The following is a 22817-nucleotide window of genomic DNA, read 5'->3' as shown; positions in this document are numbered from 1 at the left end:
TCTAGCTGTTGGCTAGTGGGGGAATCAAAGATCCTGCGGCGGTGAAGTAAGACGAGAGATCCACATCCACATCTTCAAACATGTTTACGAACCTATGGTCCTAGGAATAGCAAGAAACAAAGAAACTTGTTAAGAGTGGTTTACAAGAAGAAAGATGACAGAGTTACTCTTGTATGATTACTCACCAGAAGCTCCATTGCTGATTTCCGGTCCCTTGGATCTTTTTGTACACTACACAAGTTACAAAGGCATCATTTCAAATCCTACTCAGGTACAGACATATAACGTGAAACGGTTTGAAAAAATCTGCCTAACCATTGCGAGATGAAGGAGCAAAACTCTGGAGAGAACAGGTGGGAAGGTGCACGAGGAGGCGGGTTTTCAACAATGGCGTCAACTAGCTCATACATGCTAGTCCATCCCTTCATGTTTTCAGGAGGAGTATACGGAAACTTACCCGTTGCACATTCGAGCAGAACCACTCCCAAACTCCAAATATCACACTTGTTCCCATACGCTTTCCCACTGATTCTCTCTGGCTGAAAAATAGATGAGAATAATACCCCGGTAATTCATGCAAAAGCTCATTTTGACTCTGATGCATGCAATATGTTCTAAAAATCGGTATAGAAGACAAATAAATTAAAGCCAAAACAATTTTCTTAAATTCCGATTTCTATGATTTAAATGGTTTAAATCGTATCGTAATAAAAAAATATTTTAAATCGGTTTAAATATATTTAAATCTAAATTTATTATATCAAAAAATAATGTTAGTGCACATAAATTTATCTATTATTTTTTATATATCTGATATTTATAATTCTTCAAAATAGTTTAATTTAAACTGAAAAATAAAACATATAAAATAAATATAGAAAATATTAAAATAAATTAATAATTCATTAATGTATAGGCCGCATAAGCACCAATAATACATTTAATAGCTAGTTTTCTAAATTTGTTGAACACTGATTTCATGCATGTTTGGTGAGTGTTGAGAGGTGAAACAGAGGAAACTACTCACCGACATATAGAAGTCTGTGCCCACGAAGGTATGCGCTAGACTGCTTGTGCTAGACAAGATCTTGCTGACACCAAAGTCTGCGATCTTGACTTCACCTCTGTGATTGATTAGCAAGTTGGAAGGCTTCAAATCCCGGTGAATGATTCGCCTCTCATCGTGAATATAGCACAAGCCTCGGAGCACCTAGTCGAAGAAAAAAAGCTTAGTTATGTGTTTTCCAAGAGCCAGATAAAAATAGAAACCGATGTTTTATAAGTTTTTCCGTAGAGTACTCGCTTGGAGATGGCAGCGAGCATGTTTTCAGGAACTCTCTGGACTTTCTTCAATAAATCCAAAAGAGATCCGCCGTCCATGAACTCCATTACGATTGAAACGAGACCGTTATGGTAGAAAGACTGATAACATGAGACTAGATATGGACATTGCGAGGCCAAGTTTATCCTCAGCTCCTGAGAAATGGCTCGACATGTGGACTCTTCTGTGTTTAACTGAATAACCTGAATATAATATAATGTCATCTTTTGTTCAGACAAGAGAAGAAGAACATTTGAAAAGAAACAACCAACAAAACAGAACCGGACCTTAGTAGCGAAAAACTGTTGAGTTAGTTTGTGTTTAACCAGCTGAACACTACCACTGCTTCCTTTGCCAATGACTTTGATCACTTCAAGATCAGCCAAACTCAACTGGTTGTCCAATGGATCAATAGGTGGTGGCTGCAAAAAAAAACAAAAAACAAAACGATTCAACTTTCTTATTGATTACAATGTAAGAGAAGAGTGTGAGATCTGATGTTTCAAGAAGCATGTTACAGCTCCAGGCTCAGACTGAGATACTGTCTGGATTCCATCTTTGTTCACTTGAAGGTCCCCATCCTTGAACGTTCCACTCTGTGTTCTAAACCATTTTCTTCAATGTTAGAAGACTCATCGACACATATTTGAACAATTTTTACACAATAGAATCACTTTTGGCAATGAAAACGAATCCTAAAAAGGTGAGAACAGTGTGCTCTGATTCGTCAAATCCTAACAAGAGATCTAGATTCGAGACGAGAGCATTTGAAAAATAAAAATAAAACAGAAACATTAGGAAGAATCCAAAAAGAGAGGGGAGAGAGAGAGAGGTACAAGAATTTGGAGATGGATTGCTCAGGAGGAGGGAGAGAGATGGGATTAAGACTCAAGCTGCCTCTCTTCATGTCTGATTAGAGAGATCAAAGCAACACGAACGGATAGACAGTAGCAGAGGTCAGAGAAATTAGAAGAATGACGAACGCTAGACCGACGTCGTGTAGCTCACCACTATGAATGAATATGAATAAGAAGAAGACGAAGACTATATGGTCATTGACTTCTGCTTGACTCGTATTTTCTTCCTTTTAAAAGTTTTTTTAATTTTATTACCAAACATCATTACATTTTAACTTCCCCACTTTTCAATGTTCCCATTAAGACAAAGAAGAGCGGCTAATGATGATGATTATTGTTTTAGTTGTACTAGTCTTATGATTAATTTTCTTTGAGGAATGGTCTTATTGTTGTGATATTATTGTTTATTTGCATTATTTAACAGCTTCTTGATATTAATTATTGCTTAAACACACAAAATACAATCCCCTATATATTAATCCCGTAGCATTACAACATGTTTTCGTAGCCACGTGTCATTACGAGAATAATTCTTAGAATTATTAGAAAAATAAGTTGGTCCATATAAACATATACTATGCTTTTTATTAAATTAACTATCAAATTAATTAATACTGTACAAAATAATATTTTTTATTTCCTTAAATAAAACATACGGAATTACCTAATATGATTAACATATATATGACAATTAATAATTATGAATAATACATATTTGATAAAAAAAAATTATAACCTCTCTTTTTGTTTAATTTTATATTATTAAATAAATTTAACAATCACATTAAGCATATAATAAAAACAATTAGATTTTTATATATTTTATTTTGAATTTTTAAAAACGACTATAAATTACTAAAAATGGTAAAAGTCCCACATTAAAATTTTGTGATCAATAGTTTAACTTTTTTTTGTTCAAGCAAGATACAACTTAAAATTATCATATATCATAGGAATGGACGTTCAGATACACGTTCGGATTTGTATCAGATATTTCAGTATAAAGGTATAGAACCTGTTTGGGTATTTCTACACTTCGAGTCGGGTTCGGGTATTTTATGTACGGTTTCAGATATTTTAGGTCGGGTTCGGATATTTAAAATTTGAAGAAAAAATATATAAATTATTTATTGTTTAAGTTTTTTGTATTTAAAATATATTTTAACTTAACTGCTTTTTTAAAAAAAATTTTAAAAGATTAAACTATTAATAGGTTTGGAGATAAAACTTTAAAAATAGAAGGACCCTAATTTAGTTGTTGTTTTGAAGTTTTAGATGCAACTTTTGTTAATGCAAGAAACAAGAACTTGATATGTATTTTAAGTGAGTAGCAAATGATTTTGTCCATAATTATACGTATATTATCTAATTTTGAGCAATAAGAATCATTAATATAAATATTTTGAATAAAATGAGAGAAATAAACTAGAAATATAAAGTTAAGTATACTTATGTTTGGTTATCTTCAGATAGATAACCATTCGGGTTTGGATATTACCCGTACGGATTCAGATATTACCCGAACTGGTGAAATAAGTAATTTGTTTTGTTGTTCTAATTATATGATTTTTATACCGAGCTGGTGAATATATACTAGACAAATATTTATATTTCGAGTCTGCACTTATATTCTATAACAGCTTGATATATTATATTTGAACACTAACTTGTTAATATAGTTTGCCGGTGATTTTTTAAAAAAATTTGATTCTTAGATATGTTTACGGAAATTTTACATATGTCTATTTTTTTTAATTGACACTTATATAATTCACTGAATACATAAAAGAAGTTAATAAAAAGAAATTTAACTCATATCAGTGAAAAAAAAGATGAGAACGAAAGCATAATTCTATAGAGGTAGAAAATGAAATCACTTATGGAGAGTCAATAGTAAGCAAATCGAGAGCAAAAAACCCAATTTCCTTTCGTCATTATACAATTGATGTTGCCTATTTGGTTTTGGTAATTTATATCGGCCGCAAAACTTAATTTCTTTTTGTGCATATAAAATTTTAAAAATAATTAAAATGAGATGTAATACATTAACTCTTCAACAAGGATGATATATTTAAGAGACCAAAATTTGTATTCATCATTTTATAATCGAGAAAAATTGTAGTGTTGCAAAATATTAAAATCATTTCATAAACAAAATTATTATAAGAACTCAGTCCGCGTTATCATCTAATCTATATTTAAATCGTCATGATTATTAAATAAACACTACATGAAAAAATAATAAAAAGTACAATATACATAAGTGATGTTGAGTTGGACGTAATTTAATATTTGTTGTACCTATTACCTAATTCTCTCTTTTTCAAAAAAAGTAAAAGCATTCTTTTTTTCTTTTCTTTTTTTGTAACAGTACAAGCATTCTTAAAACAAGTTTTTTTCTTTGAGAGTTTGATAAAACTATTTTTTAATTGGACTATTTGATCCACAATATAGGAGATCATGATAGACTATTATTCTACATGATTTTGATAGGGAATATGTGAGAATAGAAGTCTAAATCTCTATTAATGTGACTATTTGACCTAATATATATTTTGACTAAAACGAACGAAAAAAATCTGAATTGGTACTGTTTATGTGGTAACTAGTATTAAAAGAAGATGCTGTCTGAATTAGCAAAACTGATGCTTTGTTTGTTTGAAAAAAGTATTGTCCAAGGAAAGTTCCTCATAAAAGGTTGCCAAACAAAAGAAGAAACCATTGTATACTTATTTTTCTCAATCTCTTCATCTTTTCAACAAAAAGGAAAATTAAACACAATATGGTTTTGAAAAGTTACATATTATAGTCATTAGTCACTGGTTAAAAAATCATTTGATTTTTTTTTTAATTTGAAAATAACTGTTTTTAAATGGTTTAATCTTTCATAATTAACAAATCTATAATCTAAAAATCAGTTCACAATTACGAATATAAATAGTGCAATATATGAGCTGGTGATAAATACATAAACTGACAACTAAAACAATATACTTTGTGACATATATAGATACACAGTCTTGGAAGAATGAGTTATTGCTTATGAATTAGAATAATTTCCAAAATACTAAGAAAGAAGAAGACAACGTTGCTTTTGGTGTAAGAAAAAAAAAGTCATTGACTTCGATATTTCTTTTCTGCTCTCTCTCCGTAGTTAACGTTTACGAAGTTGAAGCAGCAGCCGAAGAAGAAGACGACGACTCTTCTCTTTCCAGATATTGTGATTATCTCAACTCTTCTCTTGCAATCAATCTCTTTCTCGAGTTTCTGCTCTTGAAAATTTCTGGTGAGTTATCTCTTTACTTGCCGAGCGATCTCCAGCTCGTTTATGAACGCTGGATCATTCAAAGTTCAAACCGATAGCTTGTAGTTGATATTTGTGGATCTATACTTATAGGGCATGATTAACCTCAATCTCTTAGTCGGGATTCTTAACGCATGATATGATTTGACATTTTTTTTTATATTTTTCGGCTAAAGACGACTTTTATATCTCTTATTTATGAGATGATTCTAAGCTTTTTTTAATTTAAAATCTAAAGAAAGCTAAGAACTGTATCTTAGCGGAAGTTAAGAACCCCAATTAAGAGACTGAAGTTAGTTATGGTCTTAGGCTTTGATTGGTAGAGCATTAGCATTAGCAGTAATAGTATGCTATAAAAGCAGTATGTTGCAGGAGCTGTATGCTTTTGATAAACTATGCAATTAGATGATTGGTAGAGAGCAGTACGAGTACGAGTATGTTATTTAAAATTATTATAAAAATTAGTATATAATATATAATATATTTATATTTAATAAATATATTTTCAATATATATATAAATATATTAACATATAAAATTAAAATGATATATAATTGATTTATTTTATTTAATAATTTAAATTTTATGTTTATATCAAAAAAATTTATTTTAAAATAAATTTTATAATTAAAATATCTACTTTTTAAAATAATTTTTCATCTTTAAAATAAATTAAATTATATTTTAAATGTGAAATACTATTTAAATTTTTTTTATTGTAAATTAATTTTAGAAATCAAAATTTTATTTTCTGGATATTAAAATAATTTTATGATATTATTAAATAAAATAAATGAATTAGTTATATATTTTCTTTAATTTTATAAATTATAAATGCAAATGTTCTTCTAAAGGTTACAACACCCGATAGATCATGTATGTACTTTCTAGGGGTCAATCCAAGGCGACCAACGGACCCATTACAGAGCTTAGGCTTCTGTGCCCCCAGCCACCGGACCACAGCCGCTCGATTTTTCAACGCTAAGTTTAGAATTCTAATTTGAATAAAATCATCATTTAGATGAAATTTTTGGTATATGTATAGTTTTGACGGTTTTTCCGGAACTATAATGCAACATCCCGAGTTGTGATATATGGAAAAAACATAAGAGAATTGATTTAGCTATCTATGTCACCAAAGTTGACTTACTTTTTCCGTCACTCTCGTTTAGAACTCCAAAGTTAAGCATGCTTGGGCTGGAATAGTGAAAGGATGGGTAACCTATCGGAAAGTGATTCGCGATACCGTGCAAGTGAGGTCAAAGTACAAGGAAATGTCATGTGGTGATTGTAGGACCAGCAAACATGACTTTCGGGCCTTAGAAAAATTAACGCACCGCCCGTCAGACGGGATAGAGCCACGGGCCAAGAGGGCGGACGTGAGTGGCCCATTAGCCGTGGGCGGCCAGGGCATTATAAGTGGTATTAGAACTAGTTAGCCATCTCGGTTCTGATCTGAGAAGCGTCTTGAGACATGTTGTGTGAATTGTAACAATCCGAGTTGTGATATATAGAAAAGGCATAAGAGAATTGATTTGGCTACCTATGTCACCAAAGTTGACTTTCTTTTTCCATCAAACATCCGTTTAAAACTCCAAAGTTAAGCATACTTTGGCTAGAGTAGCGAAAGGATGGCTGACCTATCGGAAAGTAATTCGCAATGACCAAAGTATGGGAAAAAGTCATGTGGTGATTGCAGGATCAGTAAAAAATGATTTCGGATCTTGGAAAATTTAACGCACCGCCCATTAGAACGGGATGGGGTCCACAGACCGAGTTAACGGGCGTGAATGGTCCATTAGCCATAGACGGTCGGGACGTTACATATAGTTTGACGGTTTCTAATTTGAATAAAATCATCGAAATTTCTTACTCTTGCATAATGTCATTCTCAGTGAGGTATTTGCCTCAAACTATACATATACCAAAAACTTATGCGGTGTTCTATGATTGGTTTAATCCAGTTATTTCTATCGGATTATTTGTGCAATTGACTGAAATCAAACATTTTTACACGATATTTCTGTTTTATCTCAAATGAGACTAAAATGTTCTAACCCTCTTTTTTTTACATCAAAAGGAAATGATGTAACCGATTTGGAGATCATTATCATTTAGTAAATATTTCTCTAAATGCTTTTCTAACAATTGTTGATTAGATAATGTAAAGCATAATGCTAATACTAATGTCCTACCAATCAAGGCCTAACCGTTCCACAAAAATTGATATTTTAGGAAAAAAATGTATTTCACAAGTATAATTTCTTTGAATTATTGAAAATTGATAATTGACTTTATTATAAATGATTTAGTGTACTTTATTAATACGTGTAAAAACTCTAAAAGTCTATCTAGAAGACTAGAACTGAGATGGTAGTAATTAATTCATTACAAATCTGATCTGCTGGACTCTGTTTTTTTTTTATTCTTTCATGGTTCTGTTTCAGCTCAGAAGTAGGAGCTTTGCATTCATCAACGCTCTCTTTCACTGAAGAACATATGGCAGAAAGTAAACAACCTTGACTTCTCCCTCTTTTCTTGTCTTAGTGATTTTCAAGTGATCCAAGTTTCATGAGTTTTGATCACTTTGTAGATGTTAAAGTGCATGGAGATGGAAGTGCAGAGCTGGTTAAATCCATGGGTGATAATAAATATGCTAGTCTCATGAGACCAGCTGGTAGATATTACTCTGCTATTAAAGGTACCATCTCTCTATGCATTAAGAAACTCTTTTAAGATGTAACCTTTAGACATCTTTTATTGAACTAAGTGACATTATGATAGATGCTACGGTTTGTGGGAAGGGAAGATATCCCTTATATATTAAAAGAGAAGCATTGTAATAAATGAATTCACATTATAATAGACACGTGGCAGCCTCACAATGATTTGATAATAAATATGTTAAACGCGTTCACACTATAGTCATAAATGTGTTCACACTATGTACTTTGTGATTTTTTTAATATAAAACTCACATACATAGTTCCAATAAAACTCTGGATTTTTCGGTTCGAATAAAAATAGATAACGAATCAAAAGCCAAACTATATATATATTATTTTTATTGTTTACATATAAAATTGAGCAAAATATTCATAAATTTTGATTCGATTTGTTATTCGTTTTGATTTGAACCAAAAAATCTTGATATTTGAAACTTTACGAAACAAATCAAATACTAAAATACAATATCCAAAAAAGAAGCAAATCACTAATACCAATATTTTTAGGAACATATATCTAATTCGATATGTTATATGCATATATATACATATATGAAAAGAATTATATATATTATACTTTATATCAGTTTTACAATATAAATTTATTATATTAGGTACTAAAATTAAAAGGTTATATAATGTTTTATTTTTGTAATAAAATGTTATTATATTATTTTTAAAATTTTATTTTATTTACGAATCAAATCGGATATTCTTTAAAATTCTAAAACATTTCGGATATCGGAGTCACCGAATATCTAGGTAACTAAAGATCGAATTGACAAGAATGCTTCCAAATATCCAGATACTTGATATGTGTCCAGCCCTATTTACGAATATAATTTTATTTTCTTTTGATGAAAAAATGACTAATGTCAAGGTCTTTTTTATTTTAAATAAATTTTAATTTTATCTTTCATGTATTATTCTGAACAAAAATGTCATTTAATATTAATTAACAATATCTTTATATATTTTTCAACTATTTTTATATACTTTTTACATAAACATACATGTGCACCTTGATGTGAGCATCTTATAACTAAGTATTCACCACAGCTGAAGTATCTAATTTTTTTGAAAGTTGAAATATTTTTTCTTAATGTTTCTTTCACTACCGACCAAATTGTAGTGAAATGATTTGTCTTAATAATTTTCTTTTCTTTTTCTTAAACTATTATCTGTTTAAAAACTATAATATGAAACTATTGGTTCGACATGACAACTATCTAAACTTCATAATATGAAAATAAACATATAACATTAATTTTAGGTTTTTATCCGAAAAAACCAAAAAATCAAATGTTTTAACCGAATAAACTAAAATGAATATTAATTTAAAATAATAGTTATATTTTAGAAGATTAAAAACAAAAAAACGTAAAACCTAACCAATATCCAGATTAAACAGATTTATTGTCTTTTTTATTAAAAATAACGAAACTAATAATCACATCCCGCGCAAGGCGCGGGTTATTACCTAGTACGCTTGTAAAAGACGTGGACGATGTGGAAAATGGAGCCTATGACAAACCTCTTCCATGCTTTGGTTGCGGAATCGGATGGTTCTCATGAGTAGAATATTCATTTAGTTTTTGTTTTGGGGTAAAATGTTAAATAATAGTATTCATTTTGTTTCCAAGTTAAGTCCACCATGCATGTCTGAATTAGCAAAACTGATGCTTTGTTTGTTTGAAAAAAGTATTGTCCAAGGAAAGTTCCTCATAAAAGGTTGCCAAACAAAAGAAGAAACCATTATATACTTATTTTTCTCAATCTCTTCAACTTTTCAACAAAAAGGAAAATTAAACACAATATGGTTTTGAAAAGTTACATATTAGAGCATCTCCAATGTAAAACTCCATTTTTTCCTTCAAAATAGAGTAAAAGTGAAAATGAAGTAAAATTGCTCCAACCCTACTTCATTTCCCACTCCATAATGGAGTGATGAACAAACAAAAAAAGAAATTACTCCATTTATAGAGTAAATTTCATTATGGAGTAAGATATGGAGTTGGGTTGGAGCATTTCTTACTTCATATTCACTTTTACTCCATTTTAGAGGAGAAAATGGAGTAGGGATGGAGATGCCCTTATAGTCATTAGTCACTGGTAAAAAAATCATTTGATTTTTTTTTTAATTTGAAAATAACTGTTTTTAAATGGTTTAATCTTTCATAATTAACAAATCTATAATCTAAAACTCAGTTCACAATTACGAATATAACTAGTGCAATATATGAGCTGGTGATAAATACATAAACTAACAACTAAAACAATATACTTTGTGACATATATAGATACACAGTCTTGGAAGAATGAGTTATTGCTTATGAATTAGAATAATTTCCAAAATACTAAGAAAGAAGAAGACAACGTTGCTTTTGGTGTAAGAAAAAAAAGGTCATTGACTTCCATATTTCTTTTCTGCTCTCTCTCCGTAGTTAACGTTTACGAAGTTGAAGCAGCAGCCGAAGAAGAAGACGACGACTCTTCTCTTTCCAGATATTGTGATTATCTCAACTCTTCTCTTGCAATCAATCTCTTTCTCGAGTTTCTGCTCTTGAAAATTTCTGGTGAGTTATCTCTTTACTTGCCGAGCGATCTCCAGCTCGTTTATGAACGCTGGATCATTCAAAGTTCAAACCGATAGCTTGTAGTTGATATTTGTGGATCTATACTTATAGGGCATGATTAACCCCGATCTCTTAGTTGGAATTCTTAACGCATGATATGATTTGACATTTTTTTTTATATTTTTCGGCTAAAGACGGCTCTTTTATCTAAAGAAAGCTAAGAACTGTATCTTAGCGGAAGTTAAGAACCCAAATTAAGAGACTGAGGTTAGTTATAGTCTTAGGCTTTGATTGGTAGAGCATTAGCATTAGCCGTAATAGTATGCTATAAAAGCAGTATGTTGCAGGAGCTGTATGCTTTTGATAAACTATGCAATTAGATGATTGGTAGAGAGCAGTACGAGTATGTTATTTAAAATTATTATAAAAATTAGTAGATAATATATAATATATTTATTTTCAATGAATATATTTTTAATATATATATAAATATATTAACATATAAAATTAGAATGATATATAATTGATTTATTTTATTTAATAATTTAAATTTTATGTTTATATCAAAAAATTTTATTTTAAAATAAATTTTATAATTAAAATATCTACTTTTTAAAATAATTTTTCATCTTTAAAATAAATTAAATTATATTTTAAATGTGAAATACTATTTAAATTTTTTTATTGTAAATTAATTTTAGAAATCAAAATTTTATTTTCTGGATATAAAAATAATTTTATGATATTATTAAATAAAATAAATGAATTAGTTATATATTTTCTTTAATTTTATAAATTATAAATGCAAATGTTCTTTTAAAGGTTACAACACCCGATAGATCATGTATGTACTTTCTAGGGGTCAATCCAAGGCGACCAACGGACCCATTACAGAGCTTAGGCTTCTGTGCCCCCAGCCACCGGACCATAGCCGCTCGATTTTTCAACGCTAAGTTTAGAATTCTAATTTGAATAAAATCATCATTTAGATGAAATTTTTGGTATATGTATAGTTTTGACGGCTTTTCCGGAACTATAATGTAACATTCCGAGTTGTGATATATGGAAAAAACATAAGAGAATTGATTTAGCTATCTATGTCACCAAAGTTGACTTACTTTTTCCGTCACTCTCGTTTAGAACTCCAAAGTTAAGCATGCTTGGGCTGGAATAGTGAAAAGATGGGTACCTATCGGAAAGTGATTCGCGATACCGTGCAAGTGAGGTCAAAGTACAAGGAAATGTCATGTGGTGATTGTAGGACCAGCAAACATGACTTTCGGGCCTTAGAAAAATTAACGCACCGCCCGTCAGACGGGATAGAGCCACGGGCCAAGAGGGCGGACGTGAGTGGCCCATTAGCCGTGGGCGGCCAGGGCATTATAAGTGGTATTAGAACTAGTTAGCCATCTCGGTTCTGATCTGAGAAGCGTCTTGAGACATGTTGTGTGAATTGTAACAATCCGAGTTGTGATATATAGAAAAGGCATAAGAGAATTGATTTGGCTACCTATGTCACCAAAGTTGACTTTCTTTTTCCATCAAACATCCGTTTAAAATTCCAAAGTTAAGCATACTTTGGCTAGAGTAGTGAAAGGATGGCTGACCTATCGGGAAGTAATTCGCAATGACCAAAGTATGGGAAAAAGTCATGTGGTGATTGCAGGATCAGTAAAAAATGATTTCGGATCTTGGAAAATTTAACGCACCGCCCATTAGAACGAGATGGGGTCCACGGACCGAGTTAACGGGCGTGAATGGTCCATTAGCCATAGACGGTCGGGACGTTACATATAGTTTGACGGTTTCTAATTTGAATAAAATCATCGAAATTTCTTATACTCTTGCATAATGTCATTCTCAGTTAGGTATTTACCTCAAACTATACATATACCAAAAACTTATGCGGTGTTCTATGATTGGTTTAATCCAGTTATTTCTATCGGATTATTTGTGCAATTGACTGAAATCAAACATTTTTACACGATATTTCTGTTTTATCTCAAACGAGACTAAAATGTTCTAACCCTCTTTTTTTGACATCAAAAGGAAATGTTGTAACCTTAAGAGTATTTGGAGATCATTATCATTTAGTAAATACTTCTCTAAATGCTTTTCTAACAATTGTTGATTAGATAATATAAAGCATAATACTAATACTAATGTCCTACCAATCAAAGCCTAACCGTTCCACAAAGATTGATATTTTAGGAAAAAAATGTATTTCACAAGTATAATTTCTTTGAATTATTGAAAATTGATAATTGACTTTATTATAAATGATTTAGTGTACTTTATTAATACGTGTAAAAACTCTAAAAGTGTATCTAGAAGACTAGAACTGAGATGGTAGTAATTAATTCATTACAAATCTGATCTGCTGGACTCTGTTTTTTTTTTCTTTCATGGTTCTGTTTCAGCTCAGAAGTAGGAGCTTTGCATTCATTAACGCTCTCTTTCACTGAAGAACATATGGCAGAAAGTAAACAACCTTGACTTCTCCCTCTTTTCTTGTCTTAGTGATTTTCAAGTGATCCAAGTTTCATGAGTTTTGATCACTTTGTAGATGTTAAAGAGCATGGAGATGGAAGTGCAGAGCTGGTTAAATCCATGGGTGATAATAAATATGCTAGTCTCATGAGACCAGCTGGTAGATATTACTCTGTTATTAAAGGTACCATCTCTCTATGCATTAAGAAACTCTTTTAAGATGTAACCTTTAGACATCTTTTATTGAACTAAGTGACATTATGATAGATGCTACGGTTTGTGGGAAGGGAAGATATACGCTTGTAAAAGACGTGGACGATGTTGAAAATGGAGCCTATGACAAACCTCTTCCATGCTTTGGTTGCGGAATCGGATGGTTCTCGTGAGTAGAATATTCATTTAGTTTTTTTTTTTGGGTAAAATGTTAAATAATAGTATTCATTTTGTTTCCAAGTTAAGTCCACCATGTCTAATTCATACTTACCTGCTAAATCTTCCTTTGACAGCTTTCTCATGGGGTTTGTATTCCCATTCTTGTGGTACTATTCGACGTTTCTCTATTTTGGGAACTACTACCGCAAGGATCCTAGAGAAAGAGCAGGACTTGCTGCTTCCGCAATCACTGTAATGCCTCTCTCCCTCTATCTCTCTTGACTATTTGAGATTTCCAACGAAATGATGATGATGAAGAAGTCTGGTGATGTTGCAGGCGATGGGATTCTCCCTCTTGCTACTGGTGATCGTTGCCTTCAGGTGGTTTTAGTGGCTTATTCTTACGTATAGACCATTATCTTGACATATATATGTATGATCTTGGTCCCGTTCTTGTCAAAAGGATTATAGAGGATGGACTTATATGTTTGTCTGTACATTCAATTTAAATACTATATACCTCATCTTTGCTCCAGCTCTCTATCATTTTCTTCTCGCAATCTACAATGTGTGTAAAGAGAAGAACAAAAGAAAATAAAATAAATGAGCAATTGTTTCCTTTGTTTCTTTCTTGAGGAGGTGATATGAGAATATGGTTTTAACGGTTTGGTTTTGACCCGGTAGAGAGCAAACCAATTAGATATTGGAATTACATTAATTTATTTAATGAAATTGAGGAAGTTGACGTTCACGCGCCACATATATAAAGCTTCTGTTTAATATAGTGTATTAGAAGAGTACTACAAGATGAACAAAAGGTTTGGGGGGAAGATACCGACCGGAACTCCGTCACTAGCGTTGTCAACTATCGTCGTTGTAGCCTCACTTCTCGGTGGAGCCTCCATCGTCCACAATTTATACAAACCAGATCTTGTAAGTTGTCTTTTTTTAAGAAGGCATGGAACATGTTCGATGAAATGTCTAGCCGAACCAAACATTTGTCCTGTTCTCTCTTATTGGTAGATATACCCATAGGATTGGAGAGATGATTGGAGATATTAATTTATATTTCTTGTTTAACCTTTCGTTGCAGAGATTACCTCAGATGGAAAATGATGAACCAGACAAGAAGAAAGAATCTGGAAACAAAGATTAAAAATCTTTTCTGATTAGTTACATTTCTTAATCTCCTCTGGCTTCGAATGTTGTGAACTTAAGACTCTCTGTATGTGATTTGCAACTTTCATTTACGTGGCGATTCCCAACACACTAAGTACAGATTTATGCATGCACAATAAAGATTAGCCTAAACCTAGATAGAAAACCTAGGTATTTATGGAGAGGAACGTTTGTTCTTCGGTTCCATCGTTTGAATAAACACACTATTGAGTAAAAAAAAAAGGCTAGATAGAAAACTAATTTATACTATTTAATTAGGTATTTTATTAGTTATCTCTTCTAATTCCCTGTATATAAGATAATTTGGACCGCGGCTGAAGGTTTTGGTCATGACTAGACTTATTATATCATCTACCCCAATATTTGTTTTCTCAAACAGGCTCGGACCAAGGCGGATAATACTGCATAGCACGACTGATATTTTTTTCAAATGCGATCTTTCATTACTTAGATATATACAAGATAACATGAACCAAATTATTATGTCAGGATTTACAAATGTGTTACAGCGGTAAAAAGCCACTCAAAAGTCTATAATACAGGGAAAAAGAACGCTACATGCGAAAAGAACAAACAAAAAATACAAGGAAACAACGTTGCATGCAAAAAAACAAAAGTAAAAGTAAAAGACTGTTTGGTGTAGATAAAAAGACAAAAGTAACCCTAGCTAATACCTCGGAGGAGAGAAATAAGCAGAGAATGGAGACAAGAGGCGTCTCGGGTTGAAGAGTGACACATGTCTCGGGGAAGCGATTCCGTCGATTTGGCGATAATCGGAGACGTTGATGAAGCCTCCCCTCTCGTTTCCATGGTGGTCACCGCCGGTTCTTCTTCCTGGAGACCTTCCCGGAGATGAGCTCAGGCCATTAAAGGTCTTGTACTTGACCATCTTACCAATGCCCCACAATTTTTTCTTCATCGGAGTTTCTTTATAAGACTCGGTCATCTTCTCGCTCATGTACAGCTTCACTGCTTCTAAACCTTGCTCCACCTTTTGTAACAGATCATCAAACTTAAACTATATCACAAACTTTATTATAAGCATAATGTAAGATTATTTTATAATTGATATCTATTCACGTCAGTGAAGTTTCTTGTATAATGTTAATTGATTGATTCCATAGTGCACTAAAAGAATGATCTTAGCGTTAACGTAACAAATATCATACACAAAACTGATATAATATTTTCATATAAAAACAATTCTTGCATTGTTTACAAATATCATACACACTAAAGATCAGAATGCTTGTGAGACAAGTTATGCTTTCTAGTCTAGTGAATATTCTGTTGGATGCGTCTTAATTAAATTCGATGTTATTACACTATAACATATGGCATAGTGATTTGTACCATATCGTCAAAAGAGTAGAATAATTTATGTTACTATGATAAAGTAAGATAAATTGTGTGTACCACTTCAAAAGGTGGGGAGACGAGGGGATTGCCCTCGAGGGAGAGCTTCTGAATCCGGCGAAGACAGCCTATGGAGTCCGGTAAAACCGTAATTCCGTTATAACTAACGTCAAGCTCCACGAGAGATATCAACAACCCCACGGAGTAAGGTAACTCCTTCAAGTGCTGGAAGTTCTGGCTAACGTTAAGGACCTGAAGGTTCACAAGGTTCTCTAGATCATCAGGGAGCGATCCAAGGCGATTAAGTCTGGCGTCGAGCACACGCAGCGACGTCAAGTGGCTAAGGGAGCTTGGTAACACGACAAGCTTGTTTGAGTTCACGGAGAGCTTCGCCAGATTCGTTAGCTCGAACCCTATTGTGTCTGGAAGCATGGTCAGTTCGTTGAAATTGGCGTTCAGCTCTTCCAGCGATCTGCGTTTTGGGTCGCGTTTTGCGTTTTGGTACATTGATAATAAGAGAGTTGGACGCGGTTGAAGGGGTCTTACCTGCAATCTTCTATAGTTTTGGGGAGATGCTGTAGATTATTTCCGGAGACATTAAGAACCTTAAGCTTGGAAAGACATCCAATGGAGTTGGGAAGTGTTTTGAGCTGATTGGAGTGCAAATCTAATGCCCACAAATTTAACATTCGTGCCACAAGAGATTCAGGAATTTGCTGCATGGGAAACTAAATATATGAGTTTTAACTAAATCATAAGTCGCACAAGTTCATAACTTGTGGAAATTCAAAAATTTATGTATAAACTTAAACTAAGGCTTGAATGGTAACCCGCTTCCCGCCCCGTCCCGCAGTTAACAGTAACAAAAATCTCTATATATACCCTATATCTATACATTTTTCTAACTGTTAAAACCGCACTACAACGGTTGTTTATTTAGAAAATAGTGTTACTGGCAGTCAGATGACAGATTCAATACAAGCAGAGTCAAAGAGAAGTAAATGTTCATATCAACTCGTATTTATCAATAATTATTGCTCTTCATTAATATTTTATTTATATAGAACAATTATGTCATGAAAACTTAAAAAAGAAAATAACGGACACTTGTGCCTTAATTGCTTATGCACCCAGGCGAATATGCTTTCCAAGGCTCGAGTTGACCAAATGAAAATGGGTTAGGAAAATTGTGTGCAAGATACCAAAGACAATACTTCATCCGTTTCCATCCGTTCCTGAAAGTAAGGTTTTTTAAATTTTTTTCTTGTTCCGCAAAAATATATTTTCTACCCTGTTCGGAAACTAGCTAGGCGTTCCTCGTACGCTCGGGTTACGCCTAGCGCCGAATGGAAAAATCGGGAATTATACAGAGACTAATCGGCGATTTTTCTAGACATATATTTTCGTTTGTTAAAATATACAATAAGGATCACATAGTGTAGCGGTTTTGTTGATCTGTTATTGGCAAACATCCCGGGTTCAAATAGCAGGAATGCCATTTATACATGTTTTTAAATGTCTTAAGCTAAATGAGGGGTAGTTTTGTCATTTCGAGTTCGTCTTCCTCTTTACAATATTAGGGTTTTCTGCAATTTCAAGCCCGACGGCTCTTTGATTTTGACGGATTTAAGATCACTTTTCTCTGTTTTTTTGTTGTTGTTTCCATGCATATTTCATAGATTCTATGCATATTAATTGATTCAGGCCGAAACATGCAATAACTGAAATTTTTTTTGAGATCCAACTTTTTCACCGAATTTTTTCAATTCGCCACGCTTGATGGCTGAGCAGCGCTTTTCTGGCGATTTTCCGGTTCTCGACGGTGCGTTTTTGAACAAGGATCTTCTATATTATTAAAATACTTTTTTATAATTTTAAGAAACATTAATTGAAATTATTTGAATTGATTAAATTTTATTGGTGGAAAATTATTAGAAAGTGTATAATAAAGTAAAAAATAAATTAAATTATACAATTCTTAATAAACGTGCATACTATAGAAAATCTTACTTTTGACAACAGAGAAAATATTAAATTTTCAGGAATTTTTTTTTAATCGGCAATCTATGATTTGTCTTGTTATGAATAATAGAAATTTGATTACTTTTTCTTTATTGAACAAAACAGGAAATGACAAATACCACAAAGTAAGGAATACAACGAATCATGCATATGCAAGAGATAATTTCGTTGCTTGAGTACATCTACGATTTTTATCATTTCTTTATCTGTTAGTTAGCAGCTTAGCAAAGATCTTTTATAATTAAAAATTAGAGCCCACAACTGCTCTAATTAATTCATTTAAATAGAGCACGACGGCCGCAACAAATTGTTATACTGTATAGTTTTATATATTTGTTAACCTATCGAGCCTTCGAGGAACACTAGTACTCTCAGATGATTTGTTTTTGTCTTTTGACTTAAGAAGTATATTATTTTTGATGATTTTTGTTGCTAAATAAATTTTATTAATTATCGTTCATACAAATTTATAAATGAATCATGAAATCATCAACTTTTTAAAAGATCGAGAAAACAATAACTTTTTAACAATTCAAGCACTTTTGAAATTTTGTAAGAGAAAGCTCCACTTAGGGTTGTAGTTTATTGTTAAGGTGTATTAATTTTTTCATTAGTGACAGAAATGTCTATTTTCATTAAAAAAAAATTATTTCCACGAAATTTTAGTCAAAAGCTGTATAATTACGGTTGATGAAAATTAGATATATGATCCAACATATTTATATATATACCTGAATATTGTTGTTAGAGAGATCGAGTTTTGAGATGGAAGCTAGGTTGATAGAAGATGCTGAGAGGGAAGCCAAGGACATGCCGCTAAGATCGAGAGTCTTGAGATTCCGTCGACGATCTCCTTCTCCAGCCATCACAGCTGCACCGCCATCAATGGCCGATACACTTCTCTTAGTCGTAATTTTCTTATGTGGAGTATTGATTGGTCCCATCTTATTGAAATTCTTCATCATCGCCGTTGTTGTCATTGTCATCTGATTCATCTGCTCGTAACCCATCATATCTTCCTATGTGTGTGTGCATATATATATTTGTATAATTGTATACACAGAGAAGAACCCACAAAGCGAGAATGCTTAGAGGAAATAGAGAGGAAGAAAAAGAGAGAGGTTATGTTGATTGTTATAAATGTGTTGAAAACATATCCTACTTATATAGTATATAATAAAGAAACTAGGTGATAACCCGCGCCGTGCGCGGAGTGTAAAATCTAGAAATAAAATTTGATTTGAATAATGTATAGAGTTTATATTACGTTGATTAGTGGTTATTGAACGTCTAAAATAATGAAAAAATATATTTTTGTCTCTACGCATAATAATTACAATTGGACCCGTATTATAAAATTAAGATATAAGGCCACAAAAGTTTGTACACCATACTGTATTGTATCTAACTTATTGGGCTTACAATATCAAATGGGCTATGTTTTTGTTTTGTTCTCTGTTTACTCAAGAGAAACGACAGAAAAAAAAATCTCTACGGTGTTTCGATGGTCGCAATAGAAAGGGGATAAGGGTTTCTCAATTCGGAGTGGACCCAACCAGCGAAAAAGGTGATGTTCCGTTGAACTTAATCAAATTGTAACCTAAATCTAGTTGTAAGATTGCAGAATATTTGTCGAATCTAATATTGTCGTTCTTTTGTTTTCAGATTCGATGGCTTAAACTGGTTCGCTTTCTTCAGCGAGGGTTCGTTTATCTCGCAAACCAACCGCTTCACCTTAGTCAATTCAGTCCCACCAATAGCATTCATATAGCAAGAAGATGACTTCATATTTGCAGAAGGTTAGTTCCGAATATAATTGTTGTGTTGATTGATTCAGTAATCATTGTAGGAAAAACAGCAACAGATCGTTTAGATAAATAAATATTTTTCTTAAATCTTAATCTTAATCTTAATAGTAACTAAAAAAGAACATCAGTACCTTACACATAGAAATCAATTGAGGAAAAAAAACAATAAGCAAAAACCAAAAAAAATAGCTCGAGTGTTCAAAACAAATAATAAGCAAAAAAACATATGAAAAAAGCTCCGCTGATTCTTCTTGCGTATTGAGTATCCATTCAAAAACAGGACTTGGGAATCCTGCAATTATGTATAATAAAACAAAGCCAAAATTAAAACTATTCTTTAGAGACTATGTAAAACTTTTAGACAAATAATAATTTAGTTTGAATGATTTTGCTTACCTCTTCTTAAATTCTTGAATTTCTGGTATGTCTTCATCAAACAAAATCTGAGAAACTTCTGTGTTTGTGATGAATTTGAAACCACCTACAATATACACAACATAAAAGCTATTATAACATATTGTATGAAACCATCGGTTTATTTTACTCTAAGTTGTAACATACTTGGACCCCACTCAATATATGTATAATTGTATACACAGAGAAGAACCCACAAAGCGAGAATGCTTAGAGGAAATAGAGAGGAAGAAAAAGAGAGAGGTTATGTTGATTGTTATAAATGTGTTGAAAACATATCCTACTTATATAGTATATAATAAAGAAATTGCAGAGAGAGTTAAAGATCGAAATGGAAGATATGTACGGATGATAACAGATGGCGTTGAAACCTGAAATTCTCTCTCTAGATTTATTCTTTTCTATCATATTATCTAAGGTAGTTTATCTCTTATAACCTTCTTTTTACATATCAAACAATTTTAATGTCAACTTTTTCTATATTTGTTTTACTTAGTTACGTACAAAAGCTGAAATCAGCTGCATATTGTATTAGTAAAAAAATGAACAAGCTTTTCTTATGAATTATGATATTGGTAACTAAAAATTGTACTTTGATGTTTTTCTGTCATTGGTTATGTACTTATATTGGATTTCTTTGTAGATTACTAAATTTAAAACAATAAAATTTCAAAATTTGTTCAGAAGACTGTAGTGCTTAAATAGTTTTGAAGTTGATAATTATTTTAATGGATAAGCTTAAACCTATATAATATATATATATATATATGCATATTTAACAACCCACCTACATAATTAGGTACTGCATATATAGTAATATATAATATATATAATACTATGTATAAAGACATATATAGCTGAGTACTGGACACAAACAAAAAGTTAATAAAAAGGATATGTTAGGACAGATATTTGTTAGGGCTTTATCATTCATTTTTACGATATTACTAGTGGTTTTCCGGCGCTACGCGCCGGTTTTTTAATTATTAATTGTTTAATTTTTATAAAATAATTTTAATTATAATAGCTAACTGTTAATATGTTTTTATGAAAATTAATCAATGACATACTCTTTTTCTGTAGCACTTTAGAAAATTTAAGTATAATAAATATGAATGTGTATTAATAATTTTATGAAAATATATTAGCCTTTTATATTTTGTATTAATTTTTAGTGGTTTAAAATACTTTGTAATAATTGGATATTATTTTTTACATTGTAGAAAGAGATACATGAATTTTGGATAGTAATATCTCATTTAGCTCATGATTATCTTTACAAAACTAAAAAGGTGACTTTGTTTTGTTACTTTGATATTATTTAAAAATATAATAAGATATATAAGTGGTCTAATATACTTTAATATTAGTACAATGGATGATTTATAATCTAAACCAAAGAATATAAAGCATACTTTGCATATTTTGGCAGAATATAGTTTCTGAAACAAACACACACACACACACATATATATATATTCACATATATTATTTAAAATATAGACCAATATCATCAAAACTGAAGTCTCATAATCGAGAGCAAAAAATATGAAGTATACTTTGCATATTTTGGCAGTGGCAAACATATATGAATTATTTAAAATAGACTAATGTCATCAAAAAGTGATGTCTCATAATCAAGAGCAAAAATCATTTTGACTTGACTATACAATAATTATATAAATAATTGTTATTCATATATATTTATTATGTTGGTTTGGTTGATGTATATTTTATTATGTTTAGAAAAATATAACTTTGATTATAAACTACACAAAGCTACTTTTGTAAGCCTAATACACCTGAAGTTCAATAAAATGTGTTTTTGAATTGTCAAGAACCTTGTTCTGTTTCTATGGCGCGAGATAAAGCGGTTCTGGTGCCTGAAGAACGCCTCACTTATTTAACTTTAACTGTTGCAGGCTGGTCTTTGCCAAGTTCCCCATAAGGTACAGTTTTTGTCTTCGCCATTAATGATTAAGAAACTTCAGAGCTTTTATGCTGAAGTAGTCAAGACATATGATATCGCAGGGTGGCTATGTAGGTAATGGAAAATGTTTATGTTAGGAGCTGGTAGAAAGAAATGTATAAACTTCTTCTGACTTCTGGGATTACTTTCTTGTCGCAGCCGTAACGGTTTATAAAATTAATGACCGGCCTGTTGTCAAAGGAAAATGATAAGTCTGTTTCGTGGGGTACATTTTTTATTGTGTTCAAACATATTGCGTTAAGGGTTTTTTTATGTTCTGTTTACTATCTAAATTGCTTTGAAGTAAGTTCAGTCATATTATTTTGTTGCTGATTTATGGAACTTTTGCTTTGATCCTGGTTCATGTGGCATTGTAGTTAACATTCTATTGCGATTGGTTATATATAGTGTTTGACCAAATAA

The 22817-nt window shown here is 31.8% G+C and overlaps 4 protein-coding genes and 2 long non-coding RNA genes across 6 annotated transcripts; 4 read left to right on the top strand and 2 right to left on the bottom strand.

The window, feature by feature from the left end:
- Position 1: 1 nt before the first annotated feature.
- LOC106440874 (mitogen-activated protein kinase kinase 1-like) lies at positions 2 to 2228 on the bottom strand. Its single transcript, NM_001316089.1, is given in 8 exon segments — positions 2 to 100; positions 186 to 231; positions 316 to 539; positions 1028 to 1210; positions 1300 to 1524; positions 1609 to 1743; positions 1840 to 1924; positions 2158 to 2228. Coding segments are annotated over 8 exon segments (1068 nt in total).
- A 1762-nt stretch (positions 2229 to 3990) lies between these two features.
- On the top strand, positions 3991 to 8294 carry LOC106444637. Its single transcript, XR_001288301.3, has 4 exons — positions 3991 to 5464; positions 7930 to 7991; positions 8076 to 8183; positions 8267 to 8294. It is a non-coding gene; the product is annotated as an uncharacterized LOC106444637 (long non-coding RNA).
- Positions 8295 to 9678: 1384 nt separating this feature from the next.
- LOC106444634 lies at positions 9679 to 14184 on the top strand. The gene is made up of 6 exons (XM_013886088.3): positions 9679 to 10784; positions 13205 to 13266; positions 13351 to 13458; positions 13542 to 13656; positions 13781 to 13898; positions 13984 to 14184. The coding sequence occupies exons 2-6, from the start codon at positions 13257 to 13259 to the stop codon at positions 14035 to 14037; spliced, it is 405 nt and encodes a 134-aa protein (XP_013741542.1). The 5' UTR covers positions 9679 to 10784; positions 13205 to 13256; the 3' UTR covers positions 14038 to 14184.
- A 51-nt stretch (positions 14185 to 14235) lies between these two features.
- LOC106444635 lies at positions 14236 to 14913 on the top strand. The gene is made up of 2 exons (XM_022716927.2): positions 14236 to 14579; positions 14740 to 14913. The coding sequence occupies exons 1-2, from the start codon at positions 14454 to 14456 to the stop codon at positions 14800 to 14802; spliced, it is 189 nt and encodes a 62-aa protein (XP_022572648.1). The 5' UTR covers positions 14236 to 14453; the 3' UTR covers positions 14803 to 14913.
- Positions 14914 to 15341: 428 nt separating this feature from the next.
- On the bottom strand, positions 15342 to 19471 carry LOC106440869 (plant intracellular Ras-group-related LRR protein 8). The gene is made up of 4 exons (XM_013882637.3): positions 18935 to 19471; positions 16728 to 16897; positions 16242 to 16653; positions 15342 to 15816 (listed from the first exon to the last, which is right to left on the bottom strand). The coding sequence occupies exons 1-4, from the start codon at positions 19214 to 19216 to the stop codon at positions 15493 to 15495; spliced, it is 1188 nt and encodes a 395-aa protein (XP_013738091.1). The 5' UTR covers positions 19217 to 19471; the 3' UTR covers positions 15342 to 15492.
- A 192-nt stretch (positions 19472 to 19663) lies between these two features.
- On the top strand, positions 19664 to 22710 carry LOC106440870. The gene is made up of 4 exons (XR_001287779.3): positions 19664 to 19770; positions 19869 to 20002; positions 22348 to 22374; positions 22457 to 22710. It is a non-coding gene; the product is annotated as an uncharacterized LOC106440870 (long non-coding RNA).
- Positions 22711 to 22817: the final 107 nt, after the last annotated feature.

The sequence above is a fragment of the Brassica napus genome, chromosome A3, assembly GCF_020379485.1.
Source record: "Brassica napus cultivar Da-Ae chromosome A3, Da-Ae, whole genome shotgun sequence".
NCBI lineage: Eukaryota > Viridiplantae > Streptophyta > Magnoliopsida > Brassicales > Brassicaceae > Brassica > Brassica napus.
The sequence above is the reverse complement of the archived record's forward strand: the minus strand, read 5'-3'. Positions and strand labels throughout refer to the sequence as shown.